This window comes from Lolium perenne, chromosome 5, assembly GCF_019359855.2.
Source record: "Lolium perenne isolate Kyuss_39 chromosome 5, Kyuss_2.0, whole genome shotgun sequence".
Taxonomy (NCBI): Eukaryota; Viridiplantae; Streptophyta; class Magnoliopsida; order Poales; family Poaceae; genus Lolium; species Lolium perenne.
Genome location: NC_067248.2, coordinates 120562664 through 120585676, shown reverse-complemented (window position 1 = coordinate 120585676; position 23013 = coordinate 120562664). Strand labels below are relative to the sequence as shown.

Sequence of the window (23013 nt, the reverse complement as noted above, 5' to 3'; positions counted from 1 at the left end):
TGAAGTTACCTTTTGATTCTATTATTAGAACAAATTATGATGTTGACACTTCGTCTCTTGATAATACTTGATACACACTTTCTGCGCCTAGCTGAAAGGCGTTAAAGAAAAGCGCTTATGGGAGACAACCCATGTTTTTACTACAGTACTTTGTTTTTATTTTGTGTCTTGGAAGTTGTTTACTACTGTAGCAACCTCTCCTTATCTTAGTTTAGTGTTTTGTTGTGCCAAGTAAAGTCGTTGATAGTAAAGTTCATACTAGATTTGGATTACTGCGCAGAAACAGATTTCTTTGCTGTCACGAATCTGGGTAAAATTCTCTGTAGGTAACTCAGAAAATTATGCCAATTTACGTGAGTGATCCCCAGATATGTACGCAACTTTCATTCAATTTGAGCATTTTCATTTGAGCAAGTCTGGTGCCTCAATAAAATCCGTCAATACGAACTGTTCTGTTTTGACAGATTCTGCCTTTTATTTCGCATTGCCTGTTTTGTTATGTTCGATGGATATTTCGATTCCAGTGACTTTCAGTAGCTTTGTGCAATGTCCAGAAGTGTTAAGAATGATTATATCACCTCTGAACATGTATATTTTGATTGTGCACTAACCCTCTAATGAGTTGTTCTAAGTTTGGTGTGGAGGAAGTTTTCAAGGATCAAGAGAGGGAGATGATACAACATGATCAAGGAGAGTGAAAGCTCTAAGCTTGGGGATGCCCCGGTGGTTCACCCCTGCATATATCAAGAAGACTCAAGTGTCTAAGCTTGGGGATTCCCAAGGCATCCCCTTCTTCATCGACAACATTATCAGGTTCCTCCCCTGAAACTATGTTTTTATTCCATCACATCTTATGTACTTTGCTTGGAGCGTCGGTTTGTTTTTGTTTTTGTTTTGTTTGAATAAAATGGATCCTAGCATTCTTTGTGTGGGGGAGAGACACGCTCCGCTGTTGCATATGGACAAATATGTCCTTAGGCTTTACTCATAGTATTCATGGCGAAAGTTTCTTCTTCGTTAAATTGTTATATGGTTGGAATTGGAAAATGATACATGTAGTAATTGCTAAAATGTCTTGGATAATGTGATACTTGGCAATTGTTGTGCTCATTATTAAGCTCTTGCATCATATACTTTGCACCTATTAATGAAGAAATACAGAGAGCATGCTAAAATTTGGTTTGCATATTTGATCTCTCTAAGGTCTAGATAATTTCTAGTATTGAGTTTGAACAACAAGGAAGACGGTGTAGAGTCTTATAATGTTTTCAATATGTCTTTTATGTGAGTTTTGCTGCACCGCTTCATCCTTGTGTTTGTTTCAAATAACCTTGCTAGCCTAAACCTTGTATCGAGAGGGAATACTTCTCATGCATCCAGAATACTTGAGCCAACCACTATGCCATTTGTGTCCACCATACCTACCTACTACATGGTATTTCTCCGCCATTCCAAAGTAAATTGCGTGAGTGCTATCTTTAAATTTCCATTCTTCACCTTTACAATATATAGCTCATGGGACAAATAGCTTAAAAACTATTGTGGTATTGAATATGTACTTATGCACTTTATCTCTTATTAAGTTGCTCGTTGTGCGATAACCATGTTCCTGGGGACGCCATCAACTACTCTTTGTTGAATATCATGTGAGTTGCTATGCATGTTCGTCTTGTCTGAAGTAAGGGCGATCTACCACCTTATGGTTAGAGCGTGCATATTGTTAGAGAAGAACATTGGGCCGCTAACTAAAGCCATGATCCATGGTGGAAGTTTCAGTTTTGGACATATATCCTCAATCTCATATGAGAAAATTAATTGTTGCTACATGCTTATGCATAAAAGAGGAGTCCATTATCTGTTGTCTATGTTGTCCCGGTATGGATGTCTAAGTTGAGAATAATCAATAGCGAGAAATCCAATGCGAGCTTTCTCCTTAGACCTTTGTACAGGCGGCATAGAGGTACCCCTTTGTGACACTTGGTTAAAACATGTGCATTGCGATAATCCCGGTAGTCCAAGCTAATTAGGACAAGGTGCGGGCACTATTAGTATACTATGCATGAGGCTTGCAACTTGTAAGATATAATTTACATGATACATATGCTTTATTACTACCGTTGACAAAATTGTTTCTTGTTTTCAAAATCAAAGCTCTAGCACAAATATAGCAATCGATGCTTTCCTCTTTGAAGGACCATTCTTTTACTTTTATTGTTGAGTCAGTTCACCTATTTCTCTCCACCTCAAGAAGCAAACACTTGTGTGAACTTTGCATTTATTCCTACATACTTGCATATTGCACTTATTATATTACTCTATGTTGACAATATCCATGAGATATACATGTTACAAGTTGAAAGCAACCGCTGAAACTTAATCTTCCTTTGTGTTGCTTCAATACCTTTACTTTGAATTATTGCTTTATGAGTTAACTCTTATGCAAGACTTATTGATGCTTGTCTTGAAAGTAATATTCATGAAAAGTCTTTGCTATATGATTCATTTGTTTACTCATGTCATATACATTGTTTTGATCGCTGCATTCACTACATATGCTTTACAATAGTATGATCAAGGTTATGATGGCATGTAACTCCAGAAATTATCTTTGTTTATCGTTTACCTGCTCGGGACGAGCAGAAACTAAGCTTGGGGATGCTGATACGTCTCCGACGTATCGATAATTTCTTATGTTCCATGCCACATTATTGATGATATCTACATGTTTTATGCACACTTTATGTCATATTCGTGCATTTTCTGGAACTAACCTATTAACAAGATGCTGAAGTGCCAGTTGCTGTTTTCTGCTGTTTTTGGTTTCAGAAATCCTAGTAAGAAAATATTCTCGGAATTGGACGAAATCAACGCCCAGGGTCCTATTTTGCCACGAAGCTTCCAGAAGACCGAAGAGTCAACGAAGTGGGGCCACGAGGTGGCTAGACCACAGGGCGGCGCGGCCCAAGCCCTGGCCGCACTGACCTATGCTGTGGGCCCCTCGTGACGCCCCTTGACCTGCCCTTCCGCCTACAAATAGCCTTCGTCGCGAAACCCCCAGTACCGAGAGCCACGATACGGAAAACCTTCCAGAGACGCCGCCGCCGCCAATCCCATCTCGGGGGATTCAGGAGATCGCCTCCGGCACCCTGCCGGAGAGGGGAATCATCTCCCGGAGGACTCTACGCCGCCATGGTCGCCTCCGGAGTGATGTGTGAGTAGTCTACCCCTGGACTATGGGTCCATAGCAGTAGCTAGATGGTTGTCTTCTCCTCATTGTGCTTAATTGTCGGGTCTTGGGAGCTGCCGAACATGATCAAGATCATCTATCTGTAATTCTATATGTTGTGTTTGTTGGGATCCGATGAATAGAGAATACTATGTTATGTTGATTATCAATTTATATCTATGTGTTGTTTATGATCTTGCATGCTCTCCGTTACTAGTAGATACTCTGGCCAAGTTTTTGCTATTAACTCCAAGATGGAGTATTTATGCTCGATAGTGGGTTGATGTCTCCGTGAATCTGGGGAAGTGACAGAAATCTCTAAGATTATGGATGTGATGTTGCCACTAGGGATAAAACATTGGTGCTATGTTCGAGGATGTAGTTACTGATTACATTACGCGCAATACTTAATGCAATTGTCTGTTGTTAGCACCTTAATACTGGAGGGGGTTCGGATGATAACCTGAAGGTGGACTTTTTAGGCATAGATGCATGCTGGATAGAGGTCTATGTACTTTGTCGTAATGCCCAATTAAATCTCACAATACTCATCATAATATGTATGTGCATGGTCATGCCCTCTTTATTTGTCAATTGCCCAACTGTAATTTGTTCACCCAACATGCTGTTTATCTTATGGGAGAGACACCTCTAGTGAACTGTGGACCCCGGTCCAATTCTCTATACTGAAATACAATCTCTGCAATCTTTGTTCTACTGTTTTCTGCAAACAATCATCTTCCACACTATACATCTAATCCTTTGTTACAGCAAGCCGGTGAGATTGACAACCTCGCTGTTACGTTGGGGCAAAGTACTTGGTTTGTGTTGTGCAGGTTCCACGTTAGCGCCGGAATCCCTGGTGTTGCGCCGCACTACATCTCGCCGCCATCAACCTTCAACGTGCTTCTTGGCTCCTACTGGTTCGATAAACCTTGGTTTCATACTGAGAGAAAACTTGCCGCTGTATGCATCACACCTTCCTCTTGGGGTTCCCAACGGACGTGTGCTACACGCCATCAGCCATCGCCTCCGTCAGCAATCATCGTCTTCGACCACGCCATCATGTTCAGGGTAAGCTTGCGCATCTGAAGAGCCAAATCTTGCTTCCTAGAACCCTCTGTAGCCCTCGACCGATAGTTCGCCGGAGAGCACTGCTGCGGAACATGTTTTCCGACATCGTTCCGACGATCCCCTTGCAAAACCATCACCACCACTAGCCTCAGCATGTCGAGGAGGTTCCGAACACCCTAGTCGCGCGTCCCGGGAGGCCGTAAATCGGCGGCGCCGTATCCGTCTGGTCGCATCTACGTGTCCACCGCCACCTCAGCGTTCGTTGACTGGTCTTTGCCCGCGTGGCAATTGACCCAGTAAATGGACCCACTGGTCAGTCTCTCTGGGTAGAAATGAATCGGTATGTCTAGTGTTTTCAAGTTATTTAAAAATCCAGTAAAATACTAAAACTTTGCCAAAATTTGTAAAATTCATTTTAGCTCAGAAAAATATAAATAGTATATCAAAATTCTCACAAAAATAAACTCTATTCAAATGAAATATAAAATAAAAATGTGTGTCAAAATAAAAATTCACTTATTTTTATGTTTATTAATTATGTCTTTCCAATTTTTTCAAATAAAAATTGAATGCAATAAATAGTTAAGTTTCAAAAATTAAATTAAAATTATTCAGAAAGTAAATAAAATGTTAAGATTAATTTTTTTAATCATCTTTTCATTAACTTAAATATTAGTGGTATTTCATAAACCCTAATTTGCAAATTACTATTTTCCATTTTCTTTAAGTGATAATAAAGTAAGAAAATATTAAAAGGCTAATGTTATTTTGGTTAATCCAAAACTTGATTACTTAAACAACTTTAGTTAACAAGTTTAGTACTTTAAAACTTAATAACAATTGTTAAACCCTAGTTTTTAATTAAACCTAAATAGGAGTTACCCTAATTATGAATTCTTGTGAAAATTAATAAAAGGCTAAAACCATTATTAATTTTGTTTCAAGGTAATTAGTGACCACATCTCTTTTGTCAAATATCATTTTAAGAGTTGTACCATAATTACAAACCCTGGCTCTAATTTAAGTAAGACCTTGAACCCATTATTTTATGTGTTCATCATAAATTACTTCAATTCTAAAACCCTAGGGGTTTAGCCCATGTGATCATATAAGCTGCATCTATTCCTATAGAACCCTAGTTAGAAACAAATGCATGCATAATCATGATCTACTAAAATAAAACCACATCACTTTATATGTGATCATCATTTCATGTCCCTACTTGTGAGTAAAACCTATATGGTCCACTAGTGCCACCTAGATGCAAACCCTAGCTTGGTAATTAGAGTAGTGCCATTGATCACCACTCCGTTATACCACACCATTAGGATTAACCTCAACCATCAAACCCTAGTAGAACCATAGTGATGAACCCTAATACCAATCTTGTGTAGTAATGCATATTATATGCTCCAATTCAACTAAACCCTACCTAGGAGGTAATAAGCCACTTAGCTTAGGAACCATTAGAAGTTACTTAGTGAAGCAAATGTGAAACCATAGTAAACCTAATAGCTAACTTATGAAACCATTGTGATAACCATCCCTTGATAGAATACCTATTATCAACCATAGTAACAAACCTGTCTAAATTTGCTACATACAGACCTATTATACTTAAGAACTCAACTAGTCCATATTAGAGCACTAAATGAATCCAATAGTAAACCCTATGAGCCCATAGCTCCTATTCGTAGTAGTTCTTGTTCTTATTTAATCTATTCTTCAAAAGTTATTCTTTTAAAGTACAAATGTTAATCAAACCATAGAAGCCATAGTTCTTATTTGTAATACTTATTAGTTCTTAATCAACATGATCATCAAAAGTTATTCTTTTGAAGTATAATACGTATAATCATCAACCATGCATCATAGAACTTAAAATTGATAACTGTTCTTTACATATTGTTCCACTACTATTCTTTATGTGTATGATTGTTATGATGCATCATATCACTTTCTATGCTATAATATAACCAAACCCTAATAAAAACCTTGTTTGAGAACCATCCTAAAAGTGCAACAAACCCTAAAGAAATCTTTACAACTCAACCAATCCTAAATCATCGGGATTAAGTTACACTCGGGATGATTGCATCTCATACTATGCATTATAGCATCTTTGCCAGTTATTTAAACATTGTCATTACCAGACAATGATGGTATTTCGGAATTTGGAGTTATCACATATCAAAGCTTTTGCTTGCATAATCTTGCAGTCAAGAAAGGCAAGTTCATCGCTTGCTCATGTCATTTGATTATTTTTATCAAACTATATGCAAAGTACTATAATTATCACTCATGCATTGAAAAGCAAAATATTATTTTACAATTACGAATATGACTATGTGGTGGGCAATGGAACCATGGTATGTGTTGATATGGTGGAGGTTCCATTGCATGGGTTTATTAACCTAGGATTAAGTACCAATGCCGTCCAGTGATTCTAGCGCCGTACATATCGCGTTAACCATAAGATCTATAATGGCTCTGGGGAAGTCAGCTGTATCTTTTCCCTCCTGCACGCCAACGGACTTGATAGAGCCTGGCTGGATGTTGGAGATAACACTGCAGTAGATTGGGAAATCCTTTATAATCCCCATCCGTGTGGATGAGAGGCTCTACTGTCTATGAAGGATTGTCCGTAGTACACCGGGGGTAAAGCCGTATGATCGGGAGATGTCTACCGGGGGTGTACGGATGGACAAAAGGGTGGGTTTGCAGGGTCGCGGAGAAGGCAGTGATTGGCTTGGACCTTACACTTGGCCCCACACCAAGGAAGTGTGGACGGGAAAGATCACCCTGTTGGTATCAAGGATAAGTTCTCTTATGGGAAAAGTAACGTACCTCAGCAGAGTGTATTGAATTGTGACTGTCACTCCCTGTTCCGGGAAGGGAACTGCGAACGCAGCAGGAAAGGAACTCCACGAAGTTCTGTTCAACCTGTGAAGACTGACGGGCATAGTTTTCAGAATAAAATAAACCTTTTGAAGAAATGTTTATGAAAACTTGCATTCGCCTATGACTTTCTGGTCTATGGCTGTAGCTAGTGCATGATACACCTATTTCCTTATATGAACTTGGTGAGTACGCTCGTACTCATCCCACTCTTAAATCCCCTGCTTAGCTATGGAGTCACCGGAGGAGGAACTACCGTGGAACTCGAAGACAAAGAAGTCAACTGCAACAAGATGAAGAATACAATCAAAGAAGTCAATTGAGTCAACTTCTGCATCGGTTAGAGTGGAAACCTAGACTAGTAATAGAAGGAAACATTTCCCTAATCCTAGCACCTAAGTAGCTAGAATTCTATAGCAAGCCAAGTAGCTCTTAAGCTTGATTTAGCAATAAGTTAGATTACAAGTCGTTCTTCTGGAGTTTTATTTGAAGTTTTACCTCACTGTAAAGTAGGAGTTTGTGTTGATCTTCTGTAAACAGTTTGTGTATCCTTCTATAGACATACCTTGGACTCGCATATGTTTCTGTTGTACCAATCTGAGAGATGTAATATGAGTGGAACGGTGTTTCAAACTTGTGTTATGTCAACAACTTGTGTACTACACCATGTAGTGGTACGCTGGGTCACCACAGTCGCCGTGAACGAGTTGGGGTCAGGTGCTCGTGGACTGGGCCAGTATACATATACATGAATTTTTTTTACGAAATATCTGGGCGGGCCATGGCCCAGTTTGGCCCTAAGGAAGCTCCACCAGTGTTCAAATACTCTTTTTTATATTTTTTTGCATTTTTATTTCAATAGAGAGAAGAAATATTCCACAAACTAATACATAATTCAGAACATGGTTTACACAAACTAAGACATAGTTTGGAACATGGTTTCCACAAACTAATACATAGTTTAAACCATGGCTTACACAAATTTACACAAATTTAAAACATTGTAAAATAACGAAACCTAACTAGTGTTGTCATCGCAGATTTCGCGAGTTCGCTACCAAGAAAGAACACTCTCAGGCACTCCCTGTCACCCAAACTGGAAAATCCAGCTGTTGACGGTACCCCTGTTGGTTCTTTCGAGGAAGAACAACCAGAAACCTTCGTGCCTATTTTCGTTGCGAAGAAACAACACTCAGTCATCGTCCTCCTCATCGTTGTCGTCATGGTAGTGCCGGCGGCAGCGCGTCTCGTTGAACACCTTGACGCTCATGTCCCGCTCGCCAAGGTAGGAGAACGTGATCACGGAGCCGACTTCGAGGTGGTAGTAGTGCGTGAACTTCTCCCAGCCAATGTGGAGGTACATTTTGCCGTGCGCGTCGAAGATCACGTCCACAATCTACCGGCAGCAGCCGTAGGCAGCCTCCCGCAGATGCAACGAGGACAGCTCGTTGCCGGCGACGAAGTCGGCGAACTTGTCTTGCTGCCTCTGAATGCCGAGTGGGTCGCCCTTGAGGACAACGACGAGCTCGAACAACACTTGCCGCTCCTGCTCCTGCATGTTCGACGATGAAGGCGACGGTGTCGTAGGCGACGGCGAGCGTGCAGCTCTACCGCGGCCACGACCACGACCACAGCCGCGAGGACGTCCTACGCCTCTACCAGACATGGCATCGACTCTTGAGATGGTGGCGGCTAGGGTTGGGGAGAGAGGCGCTAGGGTTTCTGTGTGAGGGACGATGAGAGAGCGACCTTTTTTATAGCCGGAGGGAGGCGGGGGAGCGGTGGCGCTCATTAACACTAACACGCAGAGCTAGGCGCGACGAGACTCTTCGTTGCGCCTCTGCGAGAACTGCACCGTTACTGCGCGCCAATAACTTCCATCGCGATGTAGGCGACGGTTAGGTTAAACTTCAATGTGCCGCTGACGCGTCGGTCCCGCCACTACTCGCCTCACTTTTCGTTGTGTCCGGCGTTTGGAGCGTCCCCTGTGTAGCTAGGATAGGCTCGGGACGCCCGACTCGGGCGGCGTCAGATAAAAAGAGGCTTTGGGCACGCGGCTGAGAATGTTTTTTCGTCCGGTACGCCCCAAATTCCTTTAGGGGACGCTTTGGACGACGCGGCTGGATATGCTCTAGGAGTCCTCTGCTCTTGAAACCACCCTTTTATACCTCATCCTACGACCGCACCATTGAGTGAGGTGCTCCCCATGATTGAGGATACAGTTCCGTCATCCTGTTGAGGTACATGTTCATGCGGAGAGTAGCGTGCACGCCGAGTCGCCGATACGGCGGTAGCGAGGACCGGCGAGACGCAGGTTGCACACGCAGGTGAGCGCAATGCGGTTATTGATTTCGCCAGGTTCTACCAGATTTTCAAGCAGCGCCGCTTCCTCCCTAAAAATTGACTACCTCCACTCTTCATCAAAGTGGAAAATGCAGCAGCACATCAAGATTGTAAATGATTTCAGAATAGTTAGCAACTTAGCATGAAGTAAAGTTCACTTAGCATTCAATTAACACACACCGACAACAATGTACAACTTCAGTTATCTCCACCTTCTCCCACGCACCGGCCTGTTGCGCTTGAGCCCTTGGATCATGATAGTTTTGGTCGTTGCTCTCATCCAAAAAATGGAGACATGTTAATCATCTGCTACACATCTCCGCCGAAAAATGGATGCAAATTCTTGACACATGTAACATCTAAAGTTTAGAGGCTACAAATAAAAGGAAAATAGATGTGTACATTGAATTTATATATGTAACTTTTGGGGGGAATTTAAAAGTTTTTGATAGGACTTGTTAAAGTGATTGAATTTTCACCCAACCTGATAATTGAGACTAGCTCATCAAGCATCAAGCTGAGTGTTGAAAGTTTGAAATAACCTTTGGTAAAATTCTATTCTTACAGATGAGAGACTTGCCTCATGGGTCGCTCGCACGGACGACTACGGAGGCTACCACCAAACCCTAAAAGCAAGTGTTGTTGCCCTCCCTCCCTAGCCTAGCGGCGGCGCCCAACCGCCAAAGGAGGTGGGCTGTGTGGCGCACCCAGACGAAGTGCCTTTGCACGGAGGGGCGACGTCGCCCGGGTCGCACGGGCCGCGAGGTGTCGTGCTATAGGAGCGGCGGATGATGGCCTGGCGGCGCGGTGATGCATGTAAAATGCATACATGAATATTGTAGTTTATTGTTTTAAAATTCTTATTATTTAGCAACTTTATTATATTTGTTGAGACTCTGCACAATTTATTGTTTTACACTTTGATGTGTAGGAAATACATGAATATGGAAGAAAATCCCTTCGTTATGACAAGATTTGGAGTTTCTTGAAATTTGTCCCTTCAAAACTGTTTTAAAAAATTCCCACGAATAACCATGAAAATGAAGTCAAATGGAAACCATTTGCTTCACTAATTGTGACAACCAAACAAATAAAATAACAATTCGCTTAAACAATTTCTCCCTTAAGTTACTTCCTTTTACTTTACTTGCTTTTACCTTTAGTCTTTACTTCACTTGCAATAGTTTACTTTCTTTATTTATTTTCAGCACTTTACAGTTTGCTAGTTAGTAGTAAAAACAACGTTACACACTCTAGGACATTGCTTTGCATGAAGGACCACAAGGACCACATAAGTGGGATATAAGGACTTGGACCTCCTATGGGGTATGTCCTTTATAGTCATGGATTGGTAGCGACTCCTTCCCTCCGAGTGGATTTCAAGTTGGTGTAGAAGAACAACTCTCCTAGGCATGTACAAGTAGCCAAGTAAGTATCTTTAATCGACTTCTTTGTCCATCAATATTTCTCTCCTAAACCTAGATACTACCATTTTATTGGTCTTGGTGCAACCTGCAGGGTCCCTTCGACTCATATATGTACATGTTGGGAGACGGTAGTATGACTACCAACCGTCAATATACATTTAAATAAACAACCTACAAGAGACTTTATTCCTATCTTATACTATGATTATATAATTAATTAAGCTCCGTTCCAAAATATAAGCCTTAGTATGACTACCAACCATATACATTTAAATAATCAACCTACACGAGAGAGACTATTCTTATCTTATAGAAGCTCCGTTTTAGAAAGCTATGGTAACCTTATTGAAATGCCAAAGAATTTTTGACTTTTATAAAAAAAAATCAAATATTACCTCCGTTCCAAAATATAGCAAAATACCTCCGTACAAATAAGAATGTCACCCTACTAGTTAAAATTCTAGAATCTTATTAATTTTATCCTTCCAAAATTTTGACATTGCAGTTCTTCAAGGATTATTATGTTGGGAGCCTTTCCTCAAATACTCTCTCCTTAGCCGCGTCAGCCTGCAAATAGACACAATATTAGTTATTTATATATCATATCTGTGACATCAGGTGAGTATGTTTGGGAAACAAAACATAGATAATGACATGAGCTGTGTTATTCTGTACTGTGTACTGAACTACTGATGATGAATCCTTATATACGGTTACAAGAGACAAGATAAAAAAAAAGTATGATCGGGAACGCGCGTGGTTCTTTTGCATAACAATGGTCACTCCAAGGATATACACAACCAATAAGTTTTCTGTACCGTCTGGTGGTTGAGTAATTTGTGGTGATATCTCATCCTCTGTATCCAGTTTGTAAAAAAGTTCACACTTGCAGCGGACCACAACGTCTTAGCCGCTGCCGTTTCAACTTGTCTCTGATCGCTCCCACAGCCAACTTCACTTTCCCCACCATTTCTCCCTACTCCCTCTGCTCCACCTCAAGTCATCAACCCTCAACCTCCTCCTGCCTCCTAACTCCAGTGCCTCCCGGGTTTCCCTGCCATTCAGCACCCTCCGACGAGTGTCTTCCCTGCTGGCTCCCCCCTCGCTCACCGCTGGTAGCACGTTCCTTTCATCTGAGGGCACAAGTAAATCCTCCTCCCCACCCGTGAACCCATAGACTCACCCTGACTTAACGTCACCCGTGGAGGTCTTCCTCGGCCTGCCCCGCCAACCTCCGCTGAACTGCAGCGGCCTCTGCGTCTAACAACAACGCAGGCAGGAAGATACAGAGGACGTTCCACCAGAGTTAACAGAAGTTAAAATAAACAGTTGTCCGAGAAAATCAAACACCCTAACGTATCAATGAACCTGGACACACACGTGATTTCCCACAGCATGCAAATATTTATTTTAGTTATTATGATCTCAAGGTTTTAGTGCTGAGGGTTTAGGTAGAGGAAGCGTCAGTTATAGCAATGAACCATTCAGAAGAAGGAGAAGCATTAGCATTACCAATGAACAAGAGTCGGGCTTAAGAATGGAGAAAGAACGTACCATCTTGTCCCACTTTGTAGTAGCAGTTATCACAGATAGGAGAATGACCTGTGTGGCTCCACCAGCTATCATGCCAAACCAAAATCCCATTCCTCTTAGTTGCATTGTGAAACCAAAAAAGAGTGCAACAGGGATCCCGATAAGATAGAACGCTCCCAGGTTAACATACGCGCCTAAATGCTGCCACCCACCACCCCGAGCAACACCTGATACAGTGGAAGCATTAAGTAAGATGCTAGAACTACAAACAACATCAATATAGTAGAAGCACACAATTTCAATTGGGTCAGCAATTAGAAGAATACATGACAAGCAGTCAAGTGCACAATTTCCGATCGAGCACTTCATCTAGTTTGATTTATGATGCTTACTGAAAATACTTGTGCCAAAGACATGGGTACCTGAAAGGACTCCCTGCAGGCTGTCTGTAATTACTGAAATGGAGAGTACAGGTACCATTCTGGTGACGTAGTTTATAACCTCCTCCTCGTTGCTGAATGCAATTCCAATGAAGTGGCGCAATGCTAGAAGAGCTGTGCTCACCAATACTGCTGAGCAAGCTACCATAGACAATGCAACACCTACCACCAAGCGAGCACCTTTTGGGTTGCCAGCACCTAGTTCATTTGAGACGCGCACACTGGGACATGGATTCAACATAGTTAGGTTGTTAAATTCGTTAGAAACAGATATAACTGAGGATAACAACGAATGTACTAAGCCTACCTTGCAGCTGTTCCAATACCATAAGGAAGATTGTACAACAGTACCACTGTAGATATGCTGTTGAAAGGGACATTATTTTGGTAAACGCCATAGCGCATCATGAAAGGATACTGTATTTAGAAGTGCTACTAATTAATACATACCATATAGAAAGAACAGAAGTTTCAAGTGCTGGATTTGGTAAGATCCCAGAAAGCAGAACAAGCAGCTCGTAAGACCACCACTCAAGGCTGTGGTCAAGAAATGTTATGTTAATATCGAGAGGGGCAAGGATACAAAATTGGAAGCTTAATCGAGTTAACATTCTCACAGAAAAAAAGGCAAGAACTTAGGTTAAGATTACTATTCAGAATAACTCAGGAATTTCTTTACCTAAAGAAATAGATGTATATAGCATATCTACTTCGTTATAAGAAGGAAGAAAAGCATATGCCCAGTGGTAATGCAAAATAATATGTACTATGTTCATACCAAATCGCCAAAACAACTCCTTCCTTCACATTAAATATGATTTAATTCTTTGGTTTGACAGGTCTAACACACAGCAGAGTTCTTTGATAAACTAGATCAGATTTAAACCCGAGGAAAACATCATTGTTTACAGTACTGTTTACGATATTGTGTTCAATAACAAAAGGTTTCCGAATTTCCTGCAGATTACCCTATTAGATAAGCACTGGACCCATTGGCCGAGTCAGGTTTGACATAATGGGTGTACACAGCTTGAAAAAATAGTCAAAATTTCAGGATTATATACGGTGTGCTGTCATGTATATGCGTGTAATACATTGACAAAGTTTTTCCCCTCAAAATATTGGTTGTACATTTGTAGACCCAAGTACCCTGAGCCAATGACTGGACCCATGCATGGTCTTCACTTCAGCACATGGAGGTGTGGAAGTCTCAGGTCTCCGGTTTAGCCACTTGGAGATGCTCGTACAGGTTATGTTCAGCCGATTTGGATGGAGATCAAACAATAGCATTAGTGCAACGTAAGTGTAACATCTAATCCCTATTGCAGTAAAAAGGGACTTGAGGGATTAGAATGTACATAGAGATTTGGCTGTTGATAGGAATGCACGGCAATCAACAATCCATGTGCCATAATCTTGGCTTATATTTTGTTTACTCTCTCTCTCTCTTTTGAAAAGAGGGCAAAAGCCTTGCCCTACTCCATTAATTAAGAAGAAGTTTTACAAATAGCCTAGTTACAATCCACTTAGAGAGCACTACTCTCGCGGCATCAAACTTCTTATACATTTGTCACCCGCAAGCACCCAAAGCCTAGCCTCTAACTTAATCTTATGAAAAATCACCGAGGGTGGTGCGTGCTTGTTCTTGAGCACCCGAGCATTTCTTTCGTTCCAAACCTCCCAAGATACAGGAGGGTAAAAGAGGCCAAGTCTTTACGCTTGGTCATCGTGCCCCGCCAAGAGTGAAGAGAGGCGGTAGTGGACACATTGAGGCCAAGAGGTTGAAGGCCAAGCCACTCCTTAAGGAGCCCCTAAAGTCTAATGGTATAACAACAATTGACAAGAAGATGATCAACAGACTCCAACACCCGCTTGCAATGGGGGCAATTCCCACAATTTGGCCAACCTCTCTTCTCCAACTGGTCATTTGTCCAAAGCCTATTTTGGAGCGGAAGCCACGCAAAGAACTTGATTTTTGGCAGAGCCCAAATCTTCCAAACCAAGGAGGCGATAGGGGATAAGATAGCCCCAAAGAATTGATCGCGATAGGTGGATCTAGAGGAATATAGGCCACTTTCAGTGAGGTTCCAAGTGATCTCATACTCAAGGTCGTCTTGTAGGGTAACCTCCTTAAGTTGACCCAAAGAGAGATGCATTGGTGGATATGCTCCAAGGTGAACTCCGCATCCATGTTGATTTTAGATATCCAACCATTATTGATCATGGCTTTCTTGGCATTCCAATTTTTCCTAGTGGAGATTTTGTATATGAGAGGGGCGATGACGATAGGCTTGGAGCCATCAAGCCATGGCGCCCCTTCCAAAAGGGGTCTTCTCCCCATTTCCCAAGGTAATAGTCGTGGAGGCATAGAAGAGATCCATATCCATGTCATTGCAAGGGTTGCCAAGGCCCACCCAAATCTTAGACGGCTCTTTCCGTTCTTGCCAAGGCCATCTCAACCGAAGTGCTCTAGCGAAGTACTCGCTATTAAGGACACCAAGGCCTCCAAGGTTTTTAGGTCTACAAACAACTTCCCAATTAACCTTACACTGGCCGCCGGAAACATTGTCGGTGCCCGCCCATAAGAAAGCTCTTTCAATTTTCTTCATGTTGTGCATGGAGCCAGTAGGAACAACAAGGGCTGTCAAGTGACATAACGAGTTTCCCATTTCAAGTGGGGATCTTCCCGGCCGTTTTATCCTCGAGGGGTTGGAAGTCCGCCTTCCGGAGAGATCCAACCGAAAGTGGGAGACCAAGGTTCTAAGGACCGGAATGCCATGTAGGATGTCATCAAGGTCAATGGCCACGCAGCGTATCAGCCGGCGGAGCTCTTATGGAAGTTAGTGCAAAGACCCATGACCTCGCCGAAACCATGAAGGATAGATGCAAGCTTTTGAACGCCTTGCTTGAAAGGCGCAAGAAAAATAGCTGCATCACCCGCATACAAAGAAGTCCTCAACATGGCGCCCCGCCTTCCAATCTTTTGAAGTAATCCATGGACAGAGGCAAGCTCAAGGATTTGAGAGATGGGGTCGATGGCGAGGACGAATAGGAGGGGCAAAAGGGGGTCACCTTGACGTAACCCGCAGCCATGTTTGATAGGCGAGCCCGCCACGCCATTGAGATGAACCCTAGAAGAAGAGGTAACAAGCAAGGCCGCAATCCAATTCCAAAAGCGAGAGGGGAATCCACACTTTTGAAGAAGGCCAACAATATGTTTATATGTTTATGTTGGGTTTAGGCACTGATTTTGTCCCCCACATCTATTTATAACCAATAAATGTAGTGTGATGTTACGATTAGAAATTTATTAAAGTAGTAGGTGTACCCAAACATAAGTAGAAAGACATACAAAACAGAAACCGTTTACCGAGATCTTACGACGGGCACATGGGGCCCTTAGCAAAATAATTTTGTGGCGCATTTAAAATTTTCCATAAAACTTTGGCCACTAATACACGTAAATATATAGATTTGTCGCAAAGATAACATTAGTTTTAGAAATAATCAGTTCATTAGAATAATAATAGTAATAAATTGGCTGACATGTAATTAGGAAAAGTAATGCCAAATTGTGTGTACTGGAGACCATATAAATGTTCACATGGACAAGTAAAACAAAATGACCGATGCATAAGCACATATGAGAATTGTCGTATATGTTGATATTTAGGTGGCCAAAATATAGGAACATTAAAGAAAATACAAAAGGTCATTTACTTACCAAATCATAAGAGCCGACGGTACAGCCAAACGCATGTAACTGCCAATCCCTCTAAAAGCTTCCCACGAGAATGGAGCACGCGTTTTCTCACAAGAAGGTGAGAACTTAATGTAAAGACCGAGAACAGTCACTTCAACCCAATCGCAGATGCTTACGGATAAAGCAGCTCCAGCATTACCCATCCCAACTTTATAAACCATGAACCAACACAAAGGAATAAATACAGAGAGTGTAATCAAGGAGCTGAGAACCATAGGAAAGATTAGACTTTGACACTGCAGAAACTTTGAAAAGCATTGAGCAACACTGAAGGCAATTAGGCCAGGGATAAGCCACAATGCATATTTCCCAGCCTCACTTGCTATTTGTGGTTCCTGGCCTAGGAGAGGAAGAACATCCGGAATGAGAACCCATAGAATGGCTATGGGCACACTCACAAAAAGAAGTACAATGATGGACCTGTAGGTGTATAAGGATAGCTTATGATACTGTTCTGCTCCATAGGCCTGCCCACACATAGTTTCCAATCCACTAGCCAGTCCAATCTAAAAGTTAAAATGTATCAGTAATGAATCATATACATATTCTTCAGCAATAAATGGAAGTTAAAGTAGAATAAATTTCAGAGATAGTGCTGAAAGAATGGCAAGAATAAAGATGATGGACTGCGCAACATGGGCAGCAATTGCTCTTTTACAATAACAGTACATTTTTACGTATAACATATCAGGGTTACATTGTTTAAACTAACGACAAGATTTTTCTAATTTAATGTCAGGTCTACATTCTTAAACGCAGGAAGATTGCGATAGTGAAGAGGACAGATATTTGTATCCAAATAACACTGCATGTAATGTGAACATCATCTTGACTAGTTAGGTCGAATCACTGTACTGCAAAAACAGCTGAATTTCATTTCTGCTGCGCCGGCACCTATACTTTCTTTGAGGAATTATTTTTTGGAGGGAGCTGGAACCTACACTTTCTTTGAGAGATTTCTTTTACTGAGCTGGCACCTATACTTTGATACAATGGACAAGCCTGAATATTTTTACCACACAGCGCCACATGTATACTCACTGGTCACTGTTGATTTGCCACAAGGGTAGTATCAATTTCTGTCATACTTGCAAAGATCAAGCTAGTGTACAGTAAGCATGTGTACCAAGAAGAATATTTTTTATTAAATCGTGGCAACGAGGAAATGTTGGTCGGGCGGTATAAAACTATTCGAAAGCATGAAGGATGATTAAACTAGCACATATTATATATTGCAGAAGAAAACAAGAATTCGATAGTTTAGCAGCAGAAGAAATATTATAACAAACTTAAATTGGTACACAACTTTTATGTGGGTGAAGTACTCTTTTCCTCGCTACACATTATTTTGTCAGTACGTACTTGTAGTTGTAGAAAGATTATTGGATGGTAAGGAGCTTCACGTAAAATGTAAAATTATGTGTATATACACTGGTTATGGTACATAGATGAAACCTCTAGTTACATACATAAAGTTATTACACTAAAGATAAATTATTCAACCAAGTGTGGTGAAAACATATAAATATAATGTGAAGCTACAGTTTTTCAGAAACTACCATTCATTTCTTACATCCTGTGAGCAAGAGCAACTAACCAGGCCATAATTATGTGAGGACTCCAGTCAGATGGCATAATTGTCCGTGTAATAACTAGTTAGAAAATACTTTGGGATAATACTCTTTTGCAGCTATCAATTTGCATTCTACTAGCTTCTCGTTTTTCCTTATTATGATGGATGAAATTATACTTAAGCATCCATAATTGGGTTTAATCTATAAACAGGTACCAACTTATAAGTTACATCCGCAATTAAAATAGGAGCATAGGAACCAGAAATCTCTCACACCGGATCGAAAGAAGATGGCCCAGATCAACCTATACCATAATACGCCCTAAATAAGCCCACTTTGCACTTAATAGCAGGATATTTGGAATCCATGTTGATCTATACCATCAAAATTTTGATATGAGGGCTGAGACTTAAGTGCTTATTATCTTCTGGTGACAGTATAGTTGTACCAGATATGCTTTTTGATGCCCAAATCTAACCAAAACGAATAGGAAACATTAAAGTAATCTAAGCTCAAGTGTGCCTTTAGCCTATGATAAGCAGTGCAAACACATACACCGTGTTTAGGAAGAAAATGATTTGAATTAAAAACGTGAACCTGAAGACCCCTTAATTAGTGTTACCAGATATCACCATCAAGTGAGGAGTCGTGACACACACGGACATTGGAAGCACTCAAGTTCAAAACTGAAGCCAAAAGCACACACTAACAAAAGGTGCTACCTAAGGGTGAATGATCCTTGCATACCAAATTAGCAGAAAACACACAGGGCTTTTCATGCCACCGGGGTTAAGCGTGCTTGACTTGCGGCCATGAACTACCTGTTGTAAACCAGTACTGGCTAGGCGGAGCATTACTGCAAGCACCTGATGGGCAGAATTCCTATGGATCTGGTCACTGTAGAGTCGTTTGATTCGTAGGGATGAGGCAAAGGAAAATTTCCTTTGGGTGCGCCATTTTAAAGGGAAAAATGAATGAAACTGAAAACCCAGAATGACCTCATTTTCAGATTCATGTGTTTCACAATTTATCATGCGACTCAATCAACTCCCATCACATTTTGTGTGTGTGTGTTTCAATTCATTTTAAACACGCGTATATTTAACATATTCTTCTGCTTTCCTGTGTTAAGAATCGGCGGTGGAGGCACGATAATTATATGAGGAAAGGCCGGGCCGATGAAATAGAGCGGAATCACTAATACTAGGGATGGCAGGAGCACTAAAAATATAAGTTTGAGGGGGATTCGAATAGAAATCGGGGTTGCAAAAAAAAAATCATGCTAGGGCGGGCGGCCCCCTGCTGGAGTGCTGGTCGTCCTGTCCCCAGATCAAATCATGCACATGAATGAGGAACAACAAACACCGGCCAAAAAAATGAATGTCCCGTCCTCTCTGACTCTCTCTCTCTCTCTCGCTGTGCAGAAACAGTGCCTCCGTGACAACGCACCCAAAAAAGTGACGATGAGCAGCAGCAATCGCATACAGACCGGCGGGCGCTTTTATATTAAGCAAAAGTAAAAAAAAATGTGGAAAGTCAATGATGGCGGTAGCGAGAGCTCACGAGGATGCTGAAGCCGAAGACGTTGGTGAGGGAGTTGGCGATGGCGGCGCCGGCGAGCGCGACCTCGCCGAGGTGGCCGACCATGACGGTGGAGATGAGCTGCATCATGAGCTGCAGCAGCGCGACCGCGATCATGGGCGCCGCCAGCGCCACCAGCCGGCCGGACTCCTCCACCGCCTCGCGCCACCACCGCCGCCCCGTTGTCTCATTACAGCTGCTCTCCCTCGCGAGCAGCAGCGGCGCCTCGGAAGAGGAAGACATGGCGAATTGGCGATAGCTGGCGCCTCCCGGACGGACGGACGGACGGAGTCAGGCAAAGGCTTTGGTCCAGGTGTGGTGTGGGCGTGGAAATGGAATGGAAAATGGAGGGGACGAGCCGCCGCCGCCAGGAACGGGTGAGCGAGCGAGGCAGGTAGGGCTGGGACCGGACTCGGAACTTTCTCATTCCATTTTATGGTCAGGAGGAGGCCCCCTTCGGTTCACGGCACCACAAAGATAGTTGTAACTTCGAGTCCAGGGACACGTGCGCGTGTCGACGACAACGAGGAAATGGCCAAATGGGATAGATTTGCGATCAGGACATCTCCAACTGCCCAACACATCTTGGACGTTTAAATTATCCGCATGTGTCATACGGATCGGAACAACCGTTTATGTTGGAGGTATCACCAGCGATGCGGACACATTTTTTTAGCACAGACACCGTCAAGGTTGTTGGTGGCGGTTTAACGTCCCATCTAGGCCTGCCGCTGGCGATTACCGTTCCCGTGCCACGACAGTCGTTCCCGCGCGTACCCAACAGATTGGCGCGTTTTCGCCGGCGTTTCGTGCGCGGGAAACGATCTGCGCGCCAACGCCGATTCCCGCCTAGCCGTGGATATATATGGTGGACACCGGCGGGGGTGACGGACACACCTCAACCTAAACCCTAGCATCCATCCATGACCGACCACAACCTTAGTTGGATCAAGTTGTTCAGATGTGCCGACAAGTCCACCCGAAGGAGGAGCAGCAAGCCGTCGACGCCTTTCATGCCGAGCAGCTGGACCGGGAGGCGGCAGAGGCGGAGGCGGTAGGGTGCACGCTAGAGCGTCAGCGCTTGTTGGCGAGTAGGGAGGAAATCACCGACTCTAGGGCGGAACTCTAGGCCGAGCTCGCCGAGGCCAGGGCGGAGCTGACGGAGGCGCGGCTGCCTGCGGCCCCACCCGCAGACGCCGTCATCCACGACATCGCCGATGATGAAAAGGACATACCCAGACGCTTCGAGGGCGTCGACGACCAGCGGGTTCTGCTCGCATCGTTCGAGAGCCTACCTAGGGACGCCCAGCGCCGTTAGGCTTGGGCAGCGGAGGAGGAAGCCCACAGCTATGCGATCGCCATGGCTCAGGGATACATGTGCTCCGGCCTGTATTCGGTCGCGCGCAGGGGACCTTCTCGCGCGCGGGTCGAGCAGGAGAACCGGGACCTGGCGGACGCCATCGCCGCCAGGGACGATGCGGTGGCGGCGGCGGCTAGGGACGGGACCCGCTACCATGCCCACATGGCGGTAGTGGAGGCGGCGACAACGGAGGACGCAGTGGAGGAGACGGCGGAGGCGGCGGCGAAGATAGTCCAGTGGGACTCCTCTTTAGCCGAGGCCCTCGAACGCCGCAGGCGGCAGGAAGAGATGTCCGATCTCTGTAAAGATGGTTGACGAGGGAGCTCCTGAACAATTCCCACCATGAGGAGCTTAGGGTTGACGGAATCCTGCAGGTTAACACTAGACATCGGATACTAAACGAACAGGAGCGAGATTTACCCAGATTCGGGGCCCTCGATGAGGTAAAACCTTACTCCTGCTTGTCTGATCTTGATTTATCGATGAAAATAGGTTACAATGTGGCAGCCGATAGACTGCTAAGGTGAACTCGTCGGCAGGCAAGATTTCTAGGGTTGGTATATGCTAGATTGTGTTGATTGCGTAGGTGTCCTTCGGCAGGCCCTCTCCTGGCCTTTATATAGGAGGCCAGGTCCCGAGAGTCATGTCCGAACTCGACTAGGTTACATCAAGATCTAACCTATCCTTTCCTTTATTTACGTCTTTTCACCTTGTTCGTCAAGAATGCGTCTTCTTGTAAGTCTTCTTTCTTGTAACCGACTTATGGGCCCACCTTGGATTATGGAACTCCTCATGGGCCCCTTGTTGGGCCAAAGGAGCTTCCTCAGCATCATGGGCAAGAAGAGGACCCCGCGACATCTGGCGCTACTGTGAGCGCCGCTGGTTCAAGGGCGCCAACCGCCGCGCACAAATCTGGTGTTGCTGTTAAGGACCCTCAATGCGACTGTTCATCCTCCACCATCACCAAGCGTGATGAGAACAAACTGAGGAGCTTGGGGCTAATTTCAGCGAACGAGAAGGATGTCATCTTCCCAGGTTCCAATTCTCGCCCCAATCCTACCACTGGTTTCACGGTCATGTTTTTGGCGTTTCTTCACCGTGGGTTGTCCCACCTAGCCCACAATTTTCTCCGATGCCTCCTCTTTTCCTATGGCATTCAACTCTGGCAGCTGACTCAAACTCTATCTTGCATCAGGCGATTTTCATCACCGTTTGTGAGGCCTTTCTCGGTATCGACCCCCACTGGGGTCTGTGGAGGAAGATATTCTTCGTCAAGCGCCACAGCGGGGGTGGTGGCCCTCATGTCGTCGGAAGAGGAAGACATGGGCCCCTTGTTGGGCCAAAGGAGGTAGACCAATGTCGGGTACCCGAAGGGTAATGCCCACATCAGTAGCCCCCGAGTGACTGGCCGAAGCGAAGTTTCGGGCAGAGACTAAAGTTGCCTTCATCCGAACATCTTGATCAGTTGAAGAAGATGGAGCCTTCATGCTCGTAGTAACATTGAAATTACTTGATATTGGGTGCGCTCCCAACGCTCCCGATGGAAGTAGCCCCCGAGTCTAGGGACGGATGTTTGCAACCGCACGTAGACTCAAGTTGTACTACTCGAGGATCTTGCTATCGATATTTTTGAACTTTCTTCTTCATCCGATACTTTGAGTATATAGAGTCCTCTGAGACTTCGGGTGAAGCCGAAAAATTGATCGTACGTAAAGGATAAAAGTAACGAGCCTAGTTTCATTCGGCAAACCGATATTGGTTAACTGCCGAAGGCAAAACAACGTTACTCTACAC

The 23013-nt window shown here is 43.5% G+C and overlaps 1 protein-coding gene across 1 annotated transcript; it reads right to left on the bottom strand.

Annotated features, from left to right (window-relative positions):
- Positions 1–11345: 11345 nt before the first annotated feature.
- Positions 11346–20281, bottom strand: LOC127299753 (protein DETOXIFICATION 12). The gene is made up of 7 exons (XM_051329800.2): positions 19842–20281; positions 16666–17210; positions 13392–13478; positions 13249–13305; positions 12924–13162; positions 12523–12728; positions 11346–11535 (listed from the first exon to the last, which is right to left on the bottom strand). Exons 1-7 carry the CDS (start codon positions 20100–20102, stop codon positions 11488–11490), a joined length of 1443 nt encoding a protein of 480 aa, XP_051185760.1. The 5' UTR covers positions 20103–20281; the 3' UTR covers positions 11346–11487.
- Between the last annotated feature and the right edge of the window lie 2732 nt (positions 20282–23013).

What these genes read in the sequence shown, in the direction of transcription:
- LOC127299753 (XM_051329800.2), bottom strand. Translation starts at nt 20,102, where the DNA reads ATGTCTTCCTCTTCCGAGGCGCCGCTGCTGCTCGCGAGGGAGAGCAGC. An exon ending in TCTTCGGCTTCAGCATCCTC is followed by an intron (nt 17,211 to 19,841) that starts GTGAGCTCTCGC and finishes TTTAACTTTTAG; the next exon opens with ATTGGACTGGCTAGTGGATT. An exon ending in ACTTCTGTTCTTTCTATATG is followed by an intron (nt 13,306 to 13,391) that starts GTATGTATTAAT and finishes CCCTTTCAACAG; the next exon opens with CATATCTACAGTGGTACTGT.